This window comes from Equus caballus, chromosome 12, assembly GCF_041296265.1.
Source record: "Equus caballus isolate H_3958 breed thoroughbred chromosome 12, TB-T2T, whole genome shotgun sequence".
Classification (NCBI taxonomy): Eukaryota; Metazoa; Chordata; class Mammalia; order Perissodactyla; family Equidae; genus Equus; species Equus caballus.
This window is the reverse complement of record NC_091695.1, coordinates 12,232,291-12,248,781: the sequence shown is the minus strand read 5'-3', so window position 1 is coordinate 12,248,781 and position 16,491 is coordinate 12,232,291. Positions and strand designations below refer to the sequence as shown.

At 38.0% G+C, this 16,491-nt stretch overlaps 1 protein-coding gene across 2 annotated transcripts in view; it reads left to right on the top strand.

Annotated features, from left to right (window-relative positions):
• NUP160 (nucleoporin 160) overlaps positions 1–16,491 on the top strand; it is a 45,712-nt gene that overhangs the window by 20,381 nt on the left and 8,840 nt on the right. For both annotated transcript variants that reach the window (XM_014729460.3, XM_070228663.1), the window contains 17 exons: positions 315–398; positions 683–853; positions 1,608–1,707; positions 1,971–2,136; positions 2,595–2,722; positions 2,813–2,973; positions 4,900–5,033; positions 5,680–5,750; positions 6,406–6,565; positions 7,408–7,477; positions 8,149–8,247; positions 8,993–9,112; positions 12,478–12,573; positions 12,673–12,767; positions 12,867–12,963; positions 13,057–13,162; positions 16,073–16,233. In XM_014729460.3, the coding sequence (XP_014584946.3) occupies positions 315–398; positions 683–853; positions 1,608–1,707; positions 1,971–2,136; positions 2,595–2,722; positions 2,813–2,973; positions 4,900–5,033; positions 5,680–5,750; positions 6,406–6,565; positions 7,408–7,477; positions 8,149–8,247; positions 8,993–9,112; positions 12,478–12,573; positions 12,673–12,767; positions 12,867–12,963; positions 13,057–13,162; positions 16,073–16,233 (2,019 nt within the window). The remainder of the gene's footprint in view (positions 1–314; positions 399–682; positions 854–1,607; positions 1,708–1,970; positions 2,137–2,594; positions 2,723–2,812; positions 2,974–4,899; positions 5,034–5,679; positions 5,751–6,405; positions 6,566–7,407; positions 7,478–8,148; positions 8,248–8,992; positions 9,113–12,477; positions 12,574–12,672; positions 12,768–12,866; positions 12,964–13,056; positions 13,163–16,072; positions 16,234–16,491) is intronic.

The following is a 16,491-nucleotide window of genomic DNA, read 5'->3' as shown; positions in this document are numbered from 1 at the left end:
ATGTTTAGCATCATCTTACATCTTCCTTCCAGCTGAGCAATAGCCGTTCTGTTTCCTTTTGTTTTTTGTAATGATCCAAATGTACCCAATTATAATTCTTTCAGATTCATGAATTTCTAAAGTTTATTCTGTTCTATAGAACTCACAGTGATTTCACTTACAGAATATTTGCGGTGTCAGGAGTAAATGTATATTCCAGGCATGTCCAGTCTCTATTGTATAGTCGTATATTGCCTCGATGCCTCCTGAACCGGAGTATTTTTCATTCAGTTTGGATATTGTGTAATACTCTAAAATGTCTCTTTTAATTTTAGATTTTCTGTCGAGGAACTGAGAGGAATTTAGATCTTTCCTGGAGTGAACTAAAGAAAGAAATTACTTTAGCTGTTGAAAGTGAGGTAAGGTTTGGGTAAAGAAAGAACGATAATTTCTTCCATCTTGATAGAGGGCCGATTGGTACTGAGGAATTGTTCAGTTGTTTACTGGACCTTATTAGTAGGGAGTAAAAATGCTTAAACCTTTTAATTAGAGAATTAGATATATATTTATATAGTTTACGGCATGTAACGCATAAGGAGTATTCATTTGGCTCTAGCTTAGTAAAATGATGTTAGACAGTTATGTTTTATGGGGAGAAAGATCCCAAATGGTATCAAGAGTTTTGTTTTTTTTTCTTTGCCAGCTCCAGGGAAGTGTAACAGAGTATGAATTTTCCCAGGAAGAATTTCGAAATTTACAACAGGAATTCTGGTGCAAGTTCTATGCGTGTTGTCTTCAGTATCAGGAAGCACTCTCTCATCCTCTTGCCCTGCATTTGAATCCGCACACAAACATGGTGTGCCTGCTGAGAAAAGTAAGGGAGCTGAAGCGCACGGAAGAATTCCTTTAGGCGGTTCAGTGGGTCTTCCAGAATGTTGGTCTGTTGTGTGTTATTGTTAGCTTTTAGGACTTTGTAGGGTTTTTTCTTTCTAAATTTCATTTGTATTTAGATAGTCTTCTGCATTACGTATGCTTTTTTGCATTTTGTTTACCTTTTATATTGCAATGATTTCAAACTTTAGGTAAGAGTTACAAGAATAGCACAAAGAACTTCTGTATACCCTTCACACAGATTCATCATTTAAGTTCCATTTGCTTCCCTTCCTTCTATAAATATGTTTTTTTCTTCCTGAGCCACTTGAGAGCTAATTGTAGACATCATGCCCCTTTTTCCTTACATATTTTACCATGTATCTAAGAACAAGGGTGTTCTTATATATCACAGCACAATTTAAAGATCAGGCAATTTGAAATTGTTACAATGTTATAAAGTTAATATTCAGATTTTCCCAATTATATGCACAGCTTCTGTTCCTGACTCAGGATCCAATTTAAGATCTTGCATGTATTTAGTTGTCATGTTTCCTTAGCTTAATCTTGAACTCTTGTTACCTTTCTTTGTCTTTTATAACACTGACATTTTTTTGAAGACTATACCTGTTTTTTTGTAGAATAGCCCTCAGTTTGGAATTGTCTGGTGTTTCTTCATGATAAAAATCAGGTCTCAATTATTTTATACCTTTAAACATTCACCAAAAAAAACCTAACTGGAAGATTTGTATTTCCAGGGGTACCTGTCTTTCCTTGCGCCTTCCTCCTTAGTGGATCATTTGTATCTCCTGCCTGATGAGAACCTTTTGACAGAGGATGAGACAACCATATCTGATGGTAATTGTAATTGTTAGGTTCATATTTAAGCCCCTTCCTACTTGAACACTATGCTTGGTTTCAACAGATGCAAAAAAACATTGCCACTGTGACCTTTCCTGGTCAATTTACCACATTATCGATATTTTAAGGAAAACTGAAGATGCCTAAGCATCTCCAAGACCTCAGACAGATCCTTGGCATTTAATTATTAATATTTTAGTATGGTATTAGTCGTTCTTCATTGGCTTGAGACGTGAATGTTAACTTTCTCTTACTCATAGATGTGGATGTTGCTCGAGATGTCATATGTCTTATAAAATGCCTTCGGCTGATTGGAGAGTCAGTGACTATGGATATGTCAGTAATGATGGAAATGAGTTGTTACAACCTCCAGTCTCCAGAAAAGACTGCAGAACAGATTCTAGAAGATTTGATCACTATTGATGTGTAAGGAGAATTTAGGGTAAAGTGCATTTCCTAATGGAAATTTAGTCATTTTTAGTGCCAAAGTCAGGTTTTTAATGTACATTCAAGTATGTACAAAGTAGTGGCTTAAAGTGAGTTGCCTTGATTCTAAGTAAGTGTTTCAGCTAAACAGAAAATCTAACACATGAATTCAGCTCTGGAAACAGACTCATAAATTATGGTCTAGCTATTAACTTAATTGCTGTAAACTCTAAAACATAAAAGTATTTTTCTTACATTCATTTTGCCTGTCATTTCTGAAAAAATGAGGGAAAATTTGCAACGTGGAGTAAAAGTATCTTATATGCCACAGTGATGATCTCCACTCCTTTATTATGTGGCTGGTTTTCCCGTTTCATAGAGCATTTAGCTTACAGGACATATAGAGCCTGTCTTACGTATTCTCGGTGGTAATGGGAGTTTTCTAATTGTCCTTATAGAGAAAATGTGATGGAGGATATTTGTAGTAAACTGCAAGAGATTAGGAACCCAATCCACGCCATTGGACTTCTTATACGGGAAATGGATTATGAAACAGAAGTGGAAATGGAAAAGGGATTCAATCCAGGTAAGTGACAAAACCACACATGTGACTCTTTGATTTAGAGAAACAATAATACATTTAACTCCTCTCTCTCTCTTTGTTTTTTAATTACAGCTCAGCCTTTGAATATCCGGATGAATCTTTCCCAGCTCTACGGTAGTAGCACAGCAGGGTCTATTGTGTGCAGAGCTGTGTGTAAAATTGCCAGTACTCGCTTCCTCATCTGCCGAGACCTTCTGATCTTACAGCAGCTGTTAATGAGACTAGGAGACGCAGTAAGTACTACTTGAGGGGAAACTTGTAGAATCTAAAACCTGATCTAGATCTACAGGCACAGAGCTGAAGGCCAGCCCCGCGCGTGCAGAGGCTTGTCCTTGTTCACTGCTCTGTCCCCGTGCTTGGCCCGTGTGGGTGCTGTGTAAATGCATGTTGAATTAAGAATGAGTAAACATCACAATCTAAAAGTACAGATTAAGAACATGCATGAAGCAGATTGTTATACTATGAATCATCATATGTATAGTGGTGGGAAAATGTCCCAAGTTGGCCTCCCAGAATTGAGTATTGTTGGTACTACTTTGCGTATGATAGCAGGGAACTATTTAGTGTGGAGGAGAGAGGAAGAAGAAGAAAGAGAACCCTCTCTCTGCAGTATAGGGTTTACCCTAAGCACAGTTTTGAGATTGCAGAGTTTGTCTTTGGGGTCCTCCCAACTCCATTCTGTGCTTCCTTTTACATCCTGTTCTTCTTCTTAGAAGGCTGCAGACATCCTGCAGTCCTTGTCTCCCACCCTACTGAATGTTCCATGTTCTCGTGTTACCTTTCTGCCCATGGGCAGAAGTCCCGTGTATCTCTCAGTTGGTAATCCCCTCCAAGCCTGAGAAGGAAGCGATCCAGTTAAGTTAATTCGTGTTAATGTATAAAAAACTGAAAGACCTTTGGGGCTCCCAGAGGTATTTATATTTTTTAAATCAGAATTTATAAATACATTACTAATGGTAGAATTTCAGGTAAAAATAAGGAAAAACATTTAGGAAGATGATTTGTTTGGGACCCCCAAGGAGGAACAGGAACCTTTCCTGAGAGTCTGTCACTCAGGGCAGCCCTTACTAAGTTCTTTTCAATCTTTGTAGATTCTTTCATTTCTTCAGGATTTTTTGTTTTGTTTAATCATAACCAATGTAGTTTTATAAAAACGGAAGTAATAGATATTCATTGTAGAACATTTATATGTAAGCCTTTGTCTGTAAACGAAGAAAATTAAAATTCATCTGTCATCTTCTACCCAGTGATAACCACTATTCACATTTTGGTGTACACCTTTTTTCCTATGCAAATATTTTTTTCATTTTATTTATAAAATTAGGATATGCTTCATACTGTTTTTTCTAATCTGATTATTTTTATTCTTACAGTAGATTTCATCAGCATTTTCACGTTATTAAGTATTCTATGACATTATTTTTAATAGTTACCTGCTACAGTTTTAACTTAACCAGTCCCATTTGTGGCCATCCAGGTTGTTGCCAGTTTTTTCCTCATAGCTGTAACTTTCTGTATACCTTTTAAGGCTTTTGGTAAGGTTGCCAAGTTTTCCTCTAGTGGTCATACCCATTTTTACCCAAGACCAGAAGCATGAGAAAAGACTTTGAGGGGCTGGCCCTGTGGTGTAGTGGTTAACTTCAGTGTGCTCCACTTCAGCAGCCCAGGTTTGCAGGTTTGGATCCCAGGGGGTACCTATACCACTACACCACATCAAGCCATGCTGTGGCGGCATCCCACATACAAAATAGAGGAAAGATTGAAAGATTGGCAAAGATGTTAGCTCAGGACCAGTCTTCCTCACCAAAATAAAGAGAAAGAAAAGACTTTGATTTCCCTATACTTCTTGCTGAATTCTGAACCCATAGATTTGATGAAAGTTGAGCTTTTTGTTGCTTTCTTTTTCACTGTCAGCTCCCATGACTTAGTGAGCTATCTTTGATTATTTTCATACTATTAAATGTTTGGGTAGATATTTTTGCCACCTGCTACCTCACAGTTTAATAGGTGTGCTGCTTTTTTTTAATGTATGTATGTTGCTTTTTTATATTCCCTTTGTAACTGTGCTTTTTTTTTTTTTTTTTTTACCTCCCCCTGAACCTTGAGTTATCATTACTAATTGCTATTTACTGTCTCATCCACCCACCCGTCATGAATAGGTGATTTTGGGAGCTGGTCAGCTCTTTCAAGCTCAGCAAGACCTACTACATCGAACAGCTCCCCTGCTCTTATCTTATTACCTCATTAAGTGGGGAAGTCAGTGCTTGGCAACTGATGTTCCAATTGACACGCTGTGAGTTTCATTATTCTAATTGTTTTTCAAATAACTTGTGAGTTTAGTTATTTTTTTCATTGTCTTAAAGAGAAAAAATTTATAAACATGATGCTATAGCATGATTTCCCTTTAAAATTCAGAAAGCTTTTAGATGTTTCATTTTCTAAAGGTTGAAAACAACTTAACAAGAATGAAAATAATAAATATATTTTATTATTGTATATGTATGTGTATAATGTAAAGATAAATCCTGTTGAAGGCAAAATAATAAGATGAGGTCACAGGGAAAGTTAGACCACACACAGAAATGTACTTGTTATTAAAGGTAGGCTGAGCTCTTTATAACCAAAAGAAGAAAGAAAATCCAATACTTAGGATTCACATTTTCAATGAGATAAACCATCCTCTGTTCTGGCAAGGTAAGACTTCATGGCATGGGGGGCTAAGATGTCTCTGCTCTGGCTTCTCGTTGAAAGCTGACTGGGTGATATGGTGGGCCACAATCTAAACCATGACATGTTTTCCAGGGTTTTTCGTGTGTTTTCGGTGGAGCTTCTATATGCAATGCCTTGATTAAATTGACAGTGTTATTGACAGGATAACTTGTTGAAGTCGTGTCTGTGGAGACGACTTTATTAAGCTGTCTTTTTCTCTTTTTTCACAGGGAATCTAATCTCCAACACTTGTCGGTATTGGAACTAACTGACTCCGGTGCTTTAATGGCAAATAAGTTTGGTAAGGACTGGACTGTGTATGCATTTGGTTTTACATTTGGCATTCGTTAATGTGGTCTTTTGCCACCTTTGCTGTGGAAAGGTTGGCTAGGCCCTGCTTTCAGTTTGAGAGGGTCAACAAGCTGTGGCCTGAGACCTCTGGTCATGACGAGAAGTCTGCATAGCTGCTTGCCCATTATGTATTGATGCTCCAGTGATGAGCTCAGCAAAATCATTTTTAAAATTTAGTAAGTTCAAGGTAGCTTTTATGATCTTGTCTTAATCAACAAATACTCAAAAGGAGCCCACTCATGCTTGAGAACCATTCTGGAGAATTTATTTTGTGTTGTTTTGGTATAAAGTTTGGAGTCTTGGAACTGTATTTATTGTGAATACTTTCCAGAGAAGACACTTAGCCGTAGTGAGATCAGTGAAAAGAAACGACTACAATTTAATGGCTTATCGATTCCAGTGGCTTTTTCTTGCGTTTGTGTAGTACTACACAGGTTACAAATTGCTTTGTTTATATTGCTATCGATTACACTCATGATGCATTTTATATTTTGAAATAATAAATGTTCTTTGTTACAGGCATAAAATGAATTGATCGTCTGTCTTAATTGAAACTTGGTATTACTGTCACAAGTTGATGATTGTCATAACTTTTTCTTTTTAAGTATCTAGCCCTCAGACAATTGTGGAATTATTCTTCCATGAAGTTGCAAGAAAACACATTATATCTCATCTCTTCTCTCAACCAAAGGCACCTCTTAGCCAAACTGGGTTGAATTGGCCTGAGATGATTACTGCAATTACCAATTATTTATTGCAGCTTTTGTATCCTTTTATTTAAAAGTTTTATTTAAAAGTTTTCTTCTGTCTAAATAGTCTAAGGCTCTTATTCTGCCTATGTAATGAAGATTTTTAATGAGGTTAGGTGCTTATTCCGATATGATCCCAATTTTTATTTTATTTTATTTTTTTTGCTCAGGAATTGAGCTAGATTGTATGGTGCACACGTTTAATACCTACATCTCTTTTTAAACATTGTACACTCGTCAGATAGCTATTGAGTGGCTCTGTATGCCAGGCACTATGTTAGGTGCTGGGTGTCCACTGGCACCAACAGTATGCTTGAGCAATATACCAGCCAGAATTGGAAACAACCACCCAGTGATGAAATATGTGTTAGCCCGTGGTTAACTGGGTTCTAAGCTAGGTGACTAGGCTCCTGGTATTAAACCTTTTCATTGTGTTTATCTAATATTGAGGTTTTATAGTTATGTGGAAAGAACATGTGCTCTGCCACCTTCTCTTTCCCTTCTTTTTGAAGAATCAAGCCAGGGGCCGGCCCAGTGGCGCAGCAGTTAAGTGCGCACCTTCCCCTTCTCTGCGGCCTGGGGTTCACCAGTTCGGATCCCGGGTGTGGACATGGCACCGCTTGGCAAAAGCCATGCTGTGGCAGGCATCCCACGTATAAAGCAGAGGAAAATGGGCATGGGTGTTAGCTCAGGGCCAGTCTTCCTCACCAAAAAGAGGAGGATTGGCAGTAGTTAGCTCAGTAGTTAGCTCTTTCTCCAAAAAAAACAAAAAATTAAACCATTTCATGGAGTTTGATGCCCAGTGTGTATATTTAAATTTTGCCAAAAAAGTAAAAAATCTCCTTATCCAATGACTAGATGGCCTAGCAATCCCGGTTGTCTCTTTCTAGAATGTTTGATGGGAAATTGTCAGTATGTACAATTGCAGGTGAGTACCGATGAAGATATCAGGTTTAATCATTCTTGTAAAGAATGGGATTTCTGGATTTTTTTTTCTTTGTAAATGTTACCTGCATTTTAAATAGGCTCATAAAAAGAATTACAATAATTTAAACTTGATTGCACCAAAATAGACCCCAGAGAGATTTTCTTTACTTCTCTCTTGATGGCATCTTTCCTAACATAATTTTTTCTAAAGTCTCTTTTTTATTCTCTCTCTCTCTATTAGGTTCTCTTTATGGTAAACAAACATACTGTAGAGTTCAGTACTATCCACGATTTCAGGCATCCACTGGGGGTCTTGGAACATGTCCCCCACAGATAAGGGGGGACTGCTGTACCATTGTCTTCATATAAGTCCTTTATGGGAATCTAGTCATTGAACCAGTAAATACCAGAAGTTGGAAAATTGCTAAGATGGAAAGTGTATGTGTGTTTACGTGTATTAGTGTTATTGGAGTCCTGTTTACTTGTTACAGTGTCTAAGCTAACACAGGAATAGATGAACAGGATTAAGTTTAATTTCCAGATGACTTCAGGAAATACAGCTTTTGTGTTGATTGACCTCTGTCTTCTCTCCCTGTGTGAAGAACTTGTGAATGAATATCTTCTTAAGTAGTAGTTATTTCCTAATCAGAAAGCACTTTTTATACCCTTAAGGATTATATTCAACTGCTACATCCCTGGTGTCAAGTCAACGTTGGTTCCTGTCGATTTATGCTGGGACGGTGTTACCTGGTCACAGGAGAGGGCCAGAAGGTAAACTGCATTTGAAGGATGAATAAACTCGAGCGAAGGATGACTCTTAGTTTCCATCTAACCAGGTCACGGGGGATGGAAGGCATAGAATCTTCTAGATAAGGATTAAGACCGGTGCCAGCAAGGGGCGTGCTACGCCAGTGAGGGCTGGACTGTTGAGCTTCGTGAGCTGTGCGGGCTGGTTAGGACGCATGAGAACAGGAAGAAGAAAACGTTAAATCCCTGGCCCCGTGCAGGTGTTTTTAGGGATGCATTTTTATAAATCAAATTTCTTACTTAATTAACCTTTTCATTATGTCTTTTTAAAAATTTTATGCTGCTTTTTTCCCCAATTATGATAGTTTGTTTACATTTCTGATTTTTTCCCTGACATCCTAATATGTAGATTTTTAAACATATGAAAAACTTGAAAGACTTTTATAGTAAACACCCATCTACTCACTATTCAAATTCTACAAATGTTAATATGTTGCTACACTTGCTTTATTACATATTTATCCATCAATTATCTTATTGAAGTTTACTTTTTATTTGGTAACGTTGAAGTAAAACGGTGAGGTAAATTAAAGGAAAATGTTGAATAACGCATTAGATGGAATTTAGAACGGCAGAAATTGTGAATGTAGTCAGTGGTCTTAAATAATTTTTTCTTTTTTTGGCTTTCCTTAACACACAAACCCCCAACTTACAGCACCTAGAAGTGGAAGTTTGTTATGAATCGCTTTGTATTCTTTTATTTCTCCAGGCTCTGGAGTGCTTCTGCCAGGCAGCCTCTGAAGTGGGCAAAGAGGAATTCTTGGATCGCTTGATTCGCTCAGAGGATGGGGAGATCGTGTCCACGCCCAGGCTGCAGTATTATGATAAGGTACCTTATGTCATGGTTTGGTTTTCTTAATCCACGCTGTGGAAAAATGTATCTGAAACCCATTGCTTTGGTATTTTGGAAGGCAGATAATATAAACGTTTACTCGTTCTCTGAACTTTTAAATGAAGAGAAAAATGAATTTCCCTAGAAAAATTGAAGAAATGTATATTTTTAATTAAATTTGATAAATGTTTTTAACTTCAATGAAATTCCCATCATGATATCATTTCATTAGCCCAGTCATCATCGGAAGTTTATTACTTCATTTCTGTTTTATTAGTCTTGCTGATGTCTCCAAGAATTAGCTAGTAATGCTGTATTTAACCTAGGTTTATGATTTGGCCCTGGGTGCCCCTCCTGACCTTGTTTCCTACCAGTCTTTCCTCGGTCACCCAGCTGTAATGATAGTGGCGCTCCTACTGACTCATACAAGCCAAGCACGTCTGTTTCCTTCAGGACCTTTCTTTCTACCTGCTGTTCCCTCAGCCTGGAATGCGCTTCCTCCAGACAGTCAGGTTTCTCACGCCCTCATTTCCTTCAGGTCTCTGCTCGTGTGCCACCTCCTCAGAAAGTTCCTCCTGCCTCCCCTTGTAGAACAGCTGTTGTGCCCACACTTGCTCCCTCTCTGCCTTCTGTGCACACATGCAGATGGAGGCGCTGTGGGCAGTCTCTCTCCTTGCCCTGCTTTGTTTCTTTATAGCATTTCATTGTGCTTGATATTATATTTTGCATATCTATGTGTTGTGTGATATCTGGATTTCCCACCAAGAAGTGAATGCAGCAAGGGCAGGCTTCACTGTTTTGTTCATTGCTTGTTAAACCCTATTAATAACCTCTTAATGACCCTCTATCATTCTACTAATAAGAAGATTATTTTGAATTCTAAGTAAAGGTTTTTAATCTGAGGCCAGATAGATTTGAGGAATCGATAAATCCCCTGAAATTGTATGAAAAATATTTTGTTTTTTTTTCTGTAGAAGGGCTCCATGGTTTTCATGGAAAGAAACTTTTGGAGTTAAAAAACGTTAAGTATCACTGCGCCAGTGGACCCCAAAGTAGGACCTTGAAAGAAAATACTAGACCTTTCACAGAAGAAGTAAATTAAAATGTGCTGTTTAATGTAAAGGTTGACTCCAGCCGGTGCCCTTACTTGGTCCTTTCAGCAGGGCGTCATTTGTCACTTAGTCTCGGGGTAGGTGTCCGAGGGAAGAGTGGGAGCATCACTGTTAGGCGTGGGGGCAGACTGGCGCCCTCCCTCCTCCACTTCATTTCAGGCGGTTCTGATTACCTGGTTAAATTGACTTGCACAATATATTGCTTAACTTTAATGAAAATTGTCTTCACAATATGGACTTGGCTTTTAAGAGTTCCTGCCAAGAAGCCAGACTGAAGGTAACACTAACAAAGACAGTACAAGCAAATGCGGAAAAGCTCGGGCTGACATGGCCACCTTTGATACAGGCTTTTCATCAGCCACATTGCAAAGTGAAAACAGTGACAGTCTATAGTCAGATCTGACGAGAATCAACTAAAAACAATTGAACTTTTCAGGAATGCTATTTAAAATCGAAGTAAGTGTACCTTGTATTGAAATGTCAATTCAAGATAGTATGGGACCATGAAAGTCATTAAGACACTGAGCATGCTAATCACCTGTGGTGGAGTATGAACTGGTTGCAACCACTTTGGATCACTGTCAGTTATCTACTAGCTCCAGTCACTGACATACCCTCAGACCCAGGAATTTCAATTCTAAATACATCCAGAAAGTCACGCGTATTTTCCAAAAGAAATGTATAATTACGTTTCAAGCAGCATATTCATGAAAGTCATATACTAGAAACAACTCAAATGTCTGTTAACAGAATAGATCAATGAATTATGGTATATTCTTTCAATGGAATAACCACAGCAAGGAAATGAGTTGCTGCATATAATAAGTTAGATCCGTCTTAGAGACATGTTAAGCAAAAGAAGGTAGACCAAAAAATACATACCATAAGATTCTGTTTCCTTGAATAAGAACAAAACTATTAAAAGTCAGTAATGGGGGCCCCTTGGCCAAGTGGTGAAGTTCAGTTTGTGTGCTCCACTTCGGCAGCCCAGGGTTTCACCAGTTTGGATCCTGGGTGCAGCCTAGCACCGCTCATCAAGCCATGCTCAGGCAACATCCCACATAGCAGAGTCAGAAGGACTCTACAACTAGAATATACAACTTTGTGCTGGGGGCCTTTGGGAAGAAGAAAGAAAAACAGTAGTGTCTGGAAGGCGTGACCTTGGGGCTTTGGAATGTCGATATATTCTGATTCTTAATTTGGGTGCTGGTAACATCGATATGTTTACTTTGTGAACATTCAACCAGCTATGTACTTAGGATTTGTGTAAATTTCTAAATATATGTTACACTTCAATAAAAAGTATAACCTTAAAAAACTAAGCATCCAGAACAAAAATGATGTTTTTATACTGTTACTAAAGCAAATAATAAGTACTAATAAAAATAATAATTTTTAAACTATTTTTGCCTTTACTTCATCCTTTATAAATTTATATATATTTTTGTTTGTTTTTTGGCTGAGGAATATTCGCCCTGAGCTAACATCTGTTGCCAATCTTCCTCTTTTTTTGCTTGAGGAAGATTAGCCCTGAGCTAACGTCTGTGCCAGTCTTCCTCTATTTTGTATGTGGGTTGCCGCCACAGCGTGGCTGACGAATGGTCTAGGTCCATGTCCAGGATCCAAACCCTCGAACCTCGGGCTGCCGAAGCAGAGCACACCAAACTCAACCACTATGCCATAGGGCCAGCCTCTAAATTTATGTTTTGAGTATATTGTTATACATAGATTAGAGAAATGCATGTATGTAATATAAGTAAATACATGTGTACGTGTCTGCAGGAGTGTGCACAGACATTATTAATAGGGTAGACAATCAAAACAGTTGGAAGAGCACTGTTCTTTGTTGTGTTAGAAATGGGTTATTTCAAACATTAACGTATTGTCTTTAGGCTTTTTATAAGGCTATGATGTTAATTTATTCTATGACTTAAACAGTTAATAGGAAAAGTTGGTAGTGACATTGTATTTGTTCCTTTATCCAGCAAATATTTACTGAGAGCCTACTGTGTACTAAACACTGATGATAGAGCTGTGAGCAGAAACAACCAATAGAGTTTTACGAGAAGTCTGTTATTTAGCAGTAGAATCTAAAGGGAAATCCTCAGTATTAACCAGATAATCCTGTCTGTCTTATTTGATTTAATCTTTATCTTACCTAGTTGTCTTTCTGACTAATTTAAAATCCTCTTTCATTTGAAGTGCACTTCCCTATCGATTTTAATGGAAATGTCTTCTGTTTCTCCTTAGATTTTGCGCCTACTAGATGTTGTTGGTTTGCCTGAGCTGGTTATTCAGCTGGCGACGTCAGCCATAACTGAAGCAGGTGATGACTGGAAAAGTCAGGTGAGAACTAACTGTAATCTGGTCATTTCCCTTGAAGTTTGTCATGGCTGTAGTATTTTAATTTCTATTGTTCTTTTTTCCCCTGTACTTGATATTTAGGCTACTTTAAGAACATGCATTTTCAAACATCATTTGGATTTGGGTCACAATAGTCAAGCGTATGAAGCCTTAACCCAAATTCCTGATTCCAGCAGGTAGTTAATCTCACATAGTCTTTTTCGGAGAAGGCAATTTACCAGCCTTGTTTAATCCACTAAGACAGTTTCCCGCCGTATCCCTTTCTTCCCTTCTAGGCAGTTAGATTGTTTACGGCAGCTGGTGGTAGTTCTTTGCGAACGCTCGCAGCTCCAGGATCTTGTAGAGTTTCCCTATGTGAATCTGCACAATGAGGTAATTTTGTCTATTCACTGATGACGGGACACAACGGTGGTGGTTGTTATGATGGCTACTAACTATGATATCTGATTGCTTTCCCTTCGTTAGGTTGTGGGAATAATTGAATCACGTGCGAGGGCTGTGGACCTTATGACTCACAATTACTATGAGCTTCTGTATGCCTTTCACATCTATCGCCACAATTACCGAAAAGGTGAGCAGTTGAAGCAGACAGTTGGAGGCAACCTTATCAATTTGATCATATTTTACAAAAATACTGTGTTTGACTTACGTAATTTTTACCTTATTTTTACCATTTGGCAAGTGTTCTCTACAAGTATTTGGGGAAATTATATTTAGGTACAGGATTAGCTTCACCCTTTTGAAGATTACCTGTTAGCCTTAAAGAGATGCACTTACTCCCATTCTAGAACATTCTTGAGATGTTTCCAGTGACATGGCATGCTATGTGTATTTTTTGTCCAATTATAAAGGAAACTAACTTCACTAGAAGCCCCTTGAATTCCTGTGGCTGGTTTTGAGTTCCTGTGCCATTTTGCCATTGGCTTTCTTTCTTTCTTTCTTTCTTTTTTTTGGCTGATTCTTTTGAGAGCAAGTTGCAGACATCATGACTTTTAATGCATAAATACTTCAGATGCACCTCCTAATGACATTTTCTTATATGGCCCCAATACAATTATCAAATTAAAGAAATGTAACTAATTTCATGAATTAAAGTTAAATGTGATGCTGTCTTCTGATGTGCTGCTCATATTCAAATTTTGCCGATTGTCATAATAATGGTTTTATTTATAGCACATTCCTTCCATACTGCCCTCAGCCCCTGATCTAGGATCACTTATTGCATTTACTTGTGATATCTGGAGCACTCCTTTTAGGCTTTCTTTGCCTTTGATGATGTTGATATTTTTGAAGAGTACAGGCCAGTTACTTCTGTAGGATATATCTTAATTTGGATTTGTAGGATGACTAATGAAATCTTGGTCAGAACAGGTGAAATGAAGGGATAACTTATCTGTTTTAAAATCATATTTTACAGGGTAACCATTTGTGGTTCCCCTTTGGAACTTTTAACATTTTTATAACTTTTTCCACTCAGAATTTTTCATTAGGTTTCTCACTGATATTCATTGGAAAGAATGGATGGAGGTAATTCATAGGCATGTTCTTAATATTCTAATGTTAAAACATGTCTGCGTATTGTTTTATTTTCTTGTATCATACAGGAAAAGAAATATAGATTATTAAAGATTTCTCATTGTTTGCTTTCACAATAATAGCCATTACAGCAACCTGACTGAGACCTGTTTAACTAGATTGATGTTCAGGTCTTTCTGAAACAGGGCTGTTCTTCTAACAAATGTCTTACGTATTGCAGGCACTCAAAAATATTTGTTGGAATGAAAAATAAATTGTTTCATTTGAAAACTGAAATGAAACTTTAAATGCTATTTAATTTCTGGAGTCCCAAGCTGTCTCAGAACAATGTATTTTTCAGTATCTCATTCAACCCACATAACTAAAGTCTTTTAAAAATAAGTCAGTGTTCTTGAGCAGAGCATCACAACATTTTTTGGTTTCAGAATCCTGGGTGGGCTAGGTAAACAATGTGGCTGAGATTTGCTCTCTAAGCTAGCTTCTGTACTGCCTGGGAATGTAGTATCTAAAAGTCAAAAGTAGGGGGCTGGCCCCATGGCCAAGTGGTTAAGTTCGCACACTCTGCTGTGGTGGCCCAAGGTTTTGCCAGTTCGGATCCTGGGCGTGGACATGGCACTGCTCATCAAGCCATGCTGAGGTGGCATCCCACATGCCACAACTAGACGAACACACACCTAAAAATATATAGCTATGTACTGGGGGGCTTTGGGGAGAAAAAGGAAAAATAAAATCTTTAAAAGTCAAGAGTAACATTTTACATTATTTTGTAGCTTTTTTTTGGTTGAGGAACATCCAGGAAGGTCCTCAGCTAACATCCGCTTCCAATCTTCTTTTTGTATGTGAGCCACCACCACAGCATGGCCACTGACAGACGAGTGGTGTAGGTCTATGCCTGGGAACCGAACGTGGGCCAGCAGAGCGGAGTGCACCAAACTTTACTAGGCCACGAGGGCTAACACTGGCTTTTTTATTTTAATTGTGGTAAAATACACCTAACATAAACTTCGCTATGTTAACGATTTTTAAGTGTTCATTGGTGTTAAGTACATTCACATGATTGTGTAACCAACCTCTAGAACTCTGTTTATCTTGCAAAACTGAATCTCTGTATAGTCGTGTGCTGTGTAATGACATTTCGTTCAACAACAGACTGTATATATGACAGTGGTCCCTAAGATTAGAAGCATACAGCCTAGGTGTGTAGTAGACTATACCATCTAAGTTTGTGTAAGTGCACTCTGATGTTCATACAACAGCAAATCACCTAACAACACATTCATCAGAACGTGGCCCATCATGAAGCGACACATGACCATATTTGTTAAACAACAACTCTCCATCCCCCCTCCCCACAGCCCTGGCAACCGCCAATCTACTTCCTGTCTATGAATTTGACTACAGGAATCATGCAATATTTGTCTTTTTGTGACTGGCTTATTTTACTTAGCATAATGTCTTTCAACAAGGTTCATCCATGTTATAGCATGGATGCTTTTTAAGACTGAATAATATTCCATTATACATATATATCACATCTTGTTTATCCGTCCATCGACGGACACTTTGGTTGCTTCCACCTTTTGGCTATTATGAATAATGCTGCTGTGAACATGGGTATACAAACACCTCTTTAAGACCCTGTTTTTAATTTTGGGGTTGTATACCCAGAAGTGGAATTGCTGGATCATAAGGTAATTCTATTTTTAATTTTTTGAAGAACTGCCATACTTTTTTCCATAGTGGTACACCAATTTACATTCCTACCAGCAGTGCACAAGGGTTCCAATTTTTCCACACCGTCATCAACACATGAGTTTTTGTGGTTTTAAGTTAAACTTAATTTTGTTTTTAATGTTAATATTTGATAAGTGTAGCAGATTCTCTGTGTATCTTTAAATTAACACATTTTTGAAATTCTGATGTCTAATTTATTATTGCCTCATAGCTGGCACAGTGATGTTTGAGTACGGAATGCGTCTTGGCAGAGAGGTTCGAACTCTCCGGGGACTTGAGAAGCAAGGCAACTGTTATCTGGCTGCTATTAATTGTTTACGACTTATTCGTCCAGAATATGCATGGATTGTGCAGCCAGCATCTGGTGCAGTGGTATGAAAACTTTCCATCCTGGAATTTGTGGAACATTTAGTTTATTTTGTATGATCCTGTCGGAACTATTACCTCGTTTTTCTTCATTTCATTTAAAATTTCTACTGGGATATTTGTGAACTTAATCTACTTTTTTTATATAAATATCACGTGTGTGTGTGAGTGAGTGTGTGAGATTGGCCCTGAGCTAACATCCACCACTAATCCTCCTCTTTTCTGCTGAGGAAGACTGGCCCTGAGCTAACATCCATGCCCATC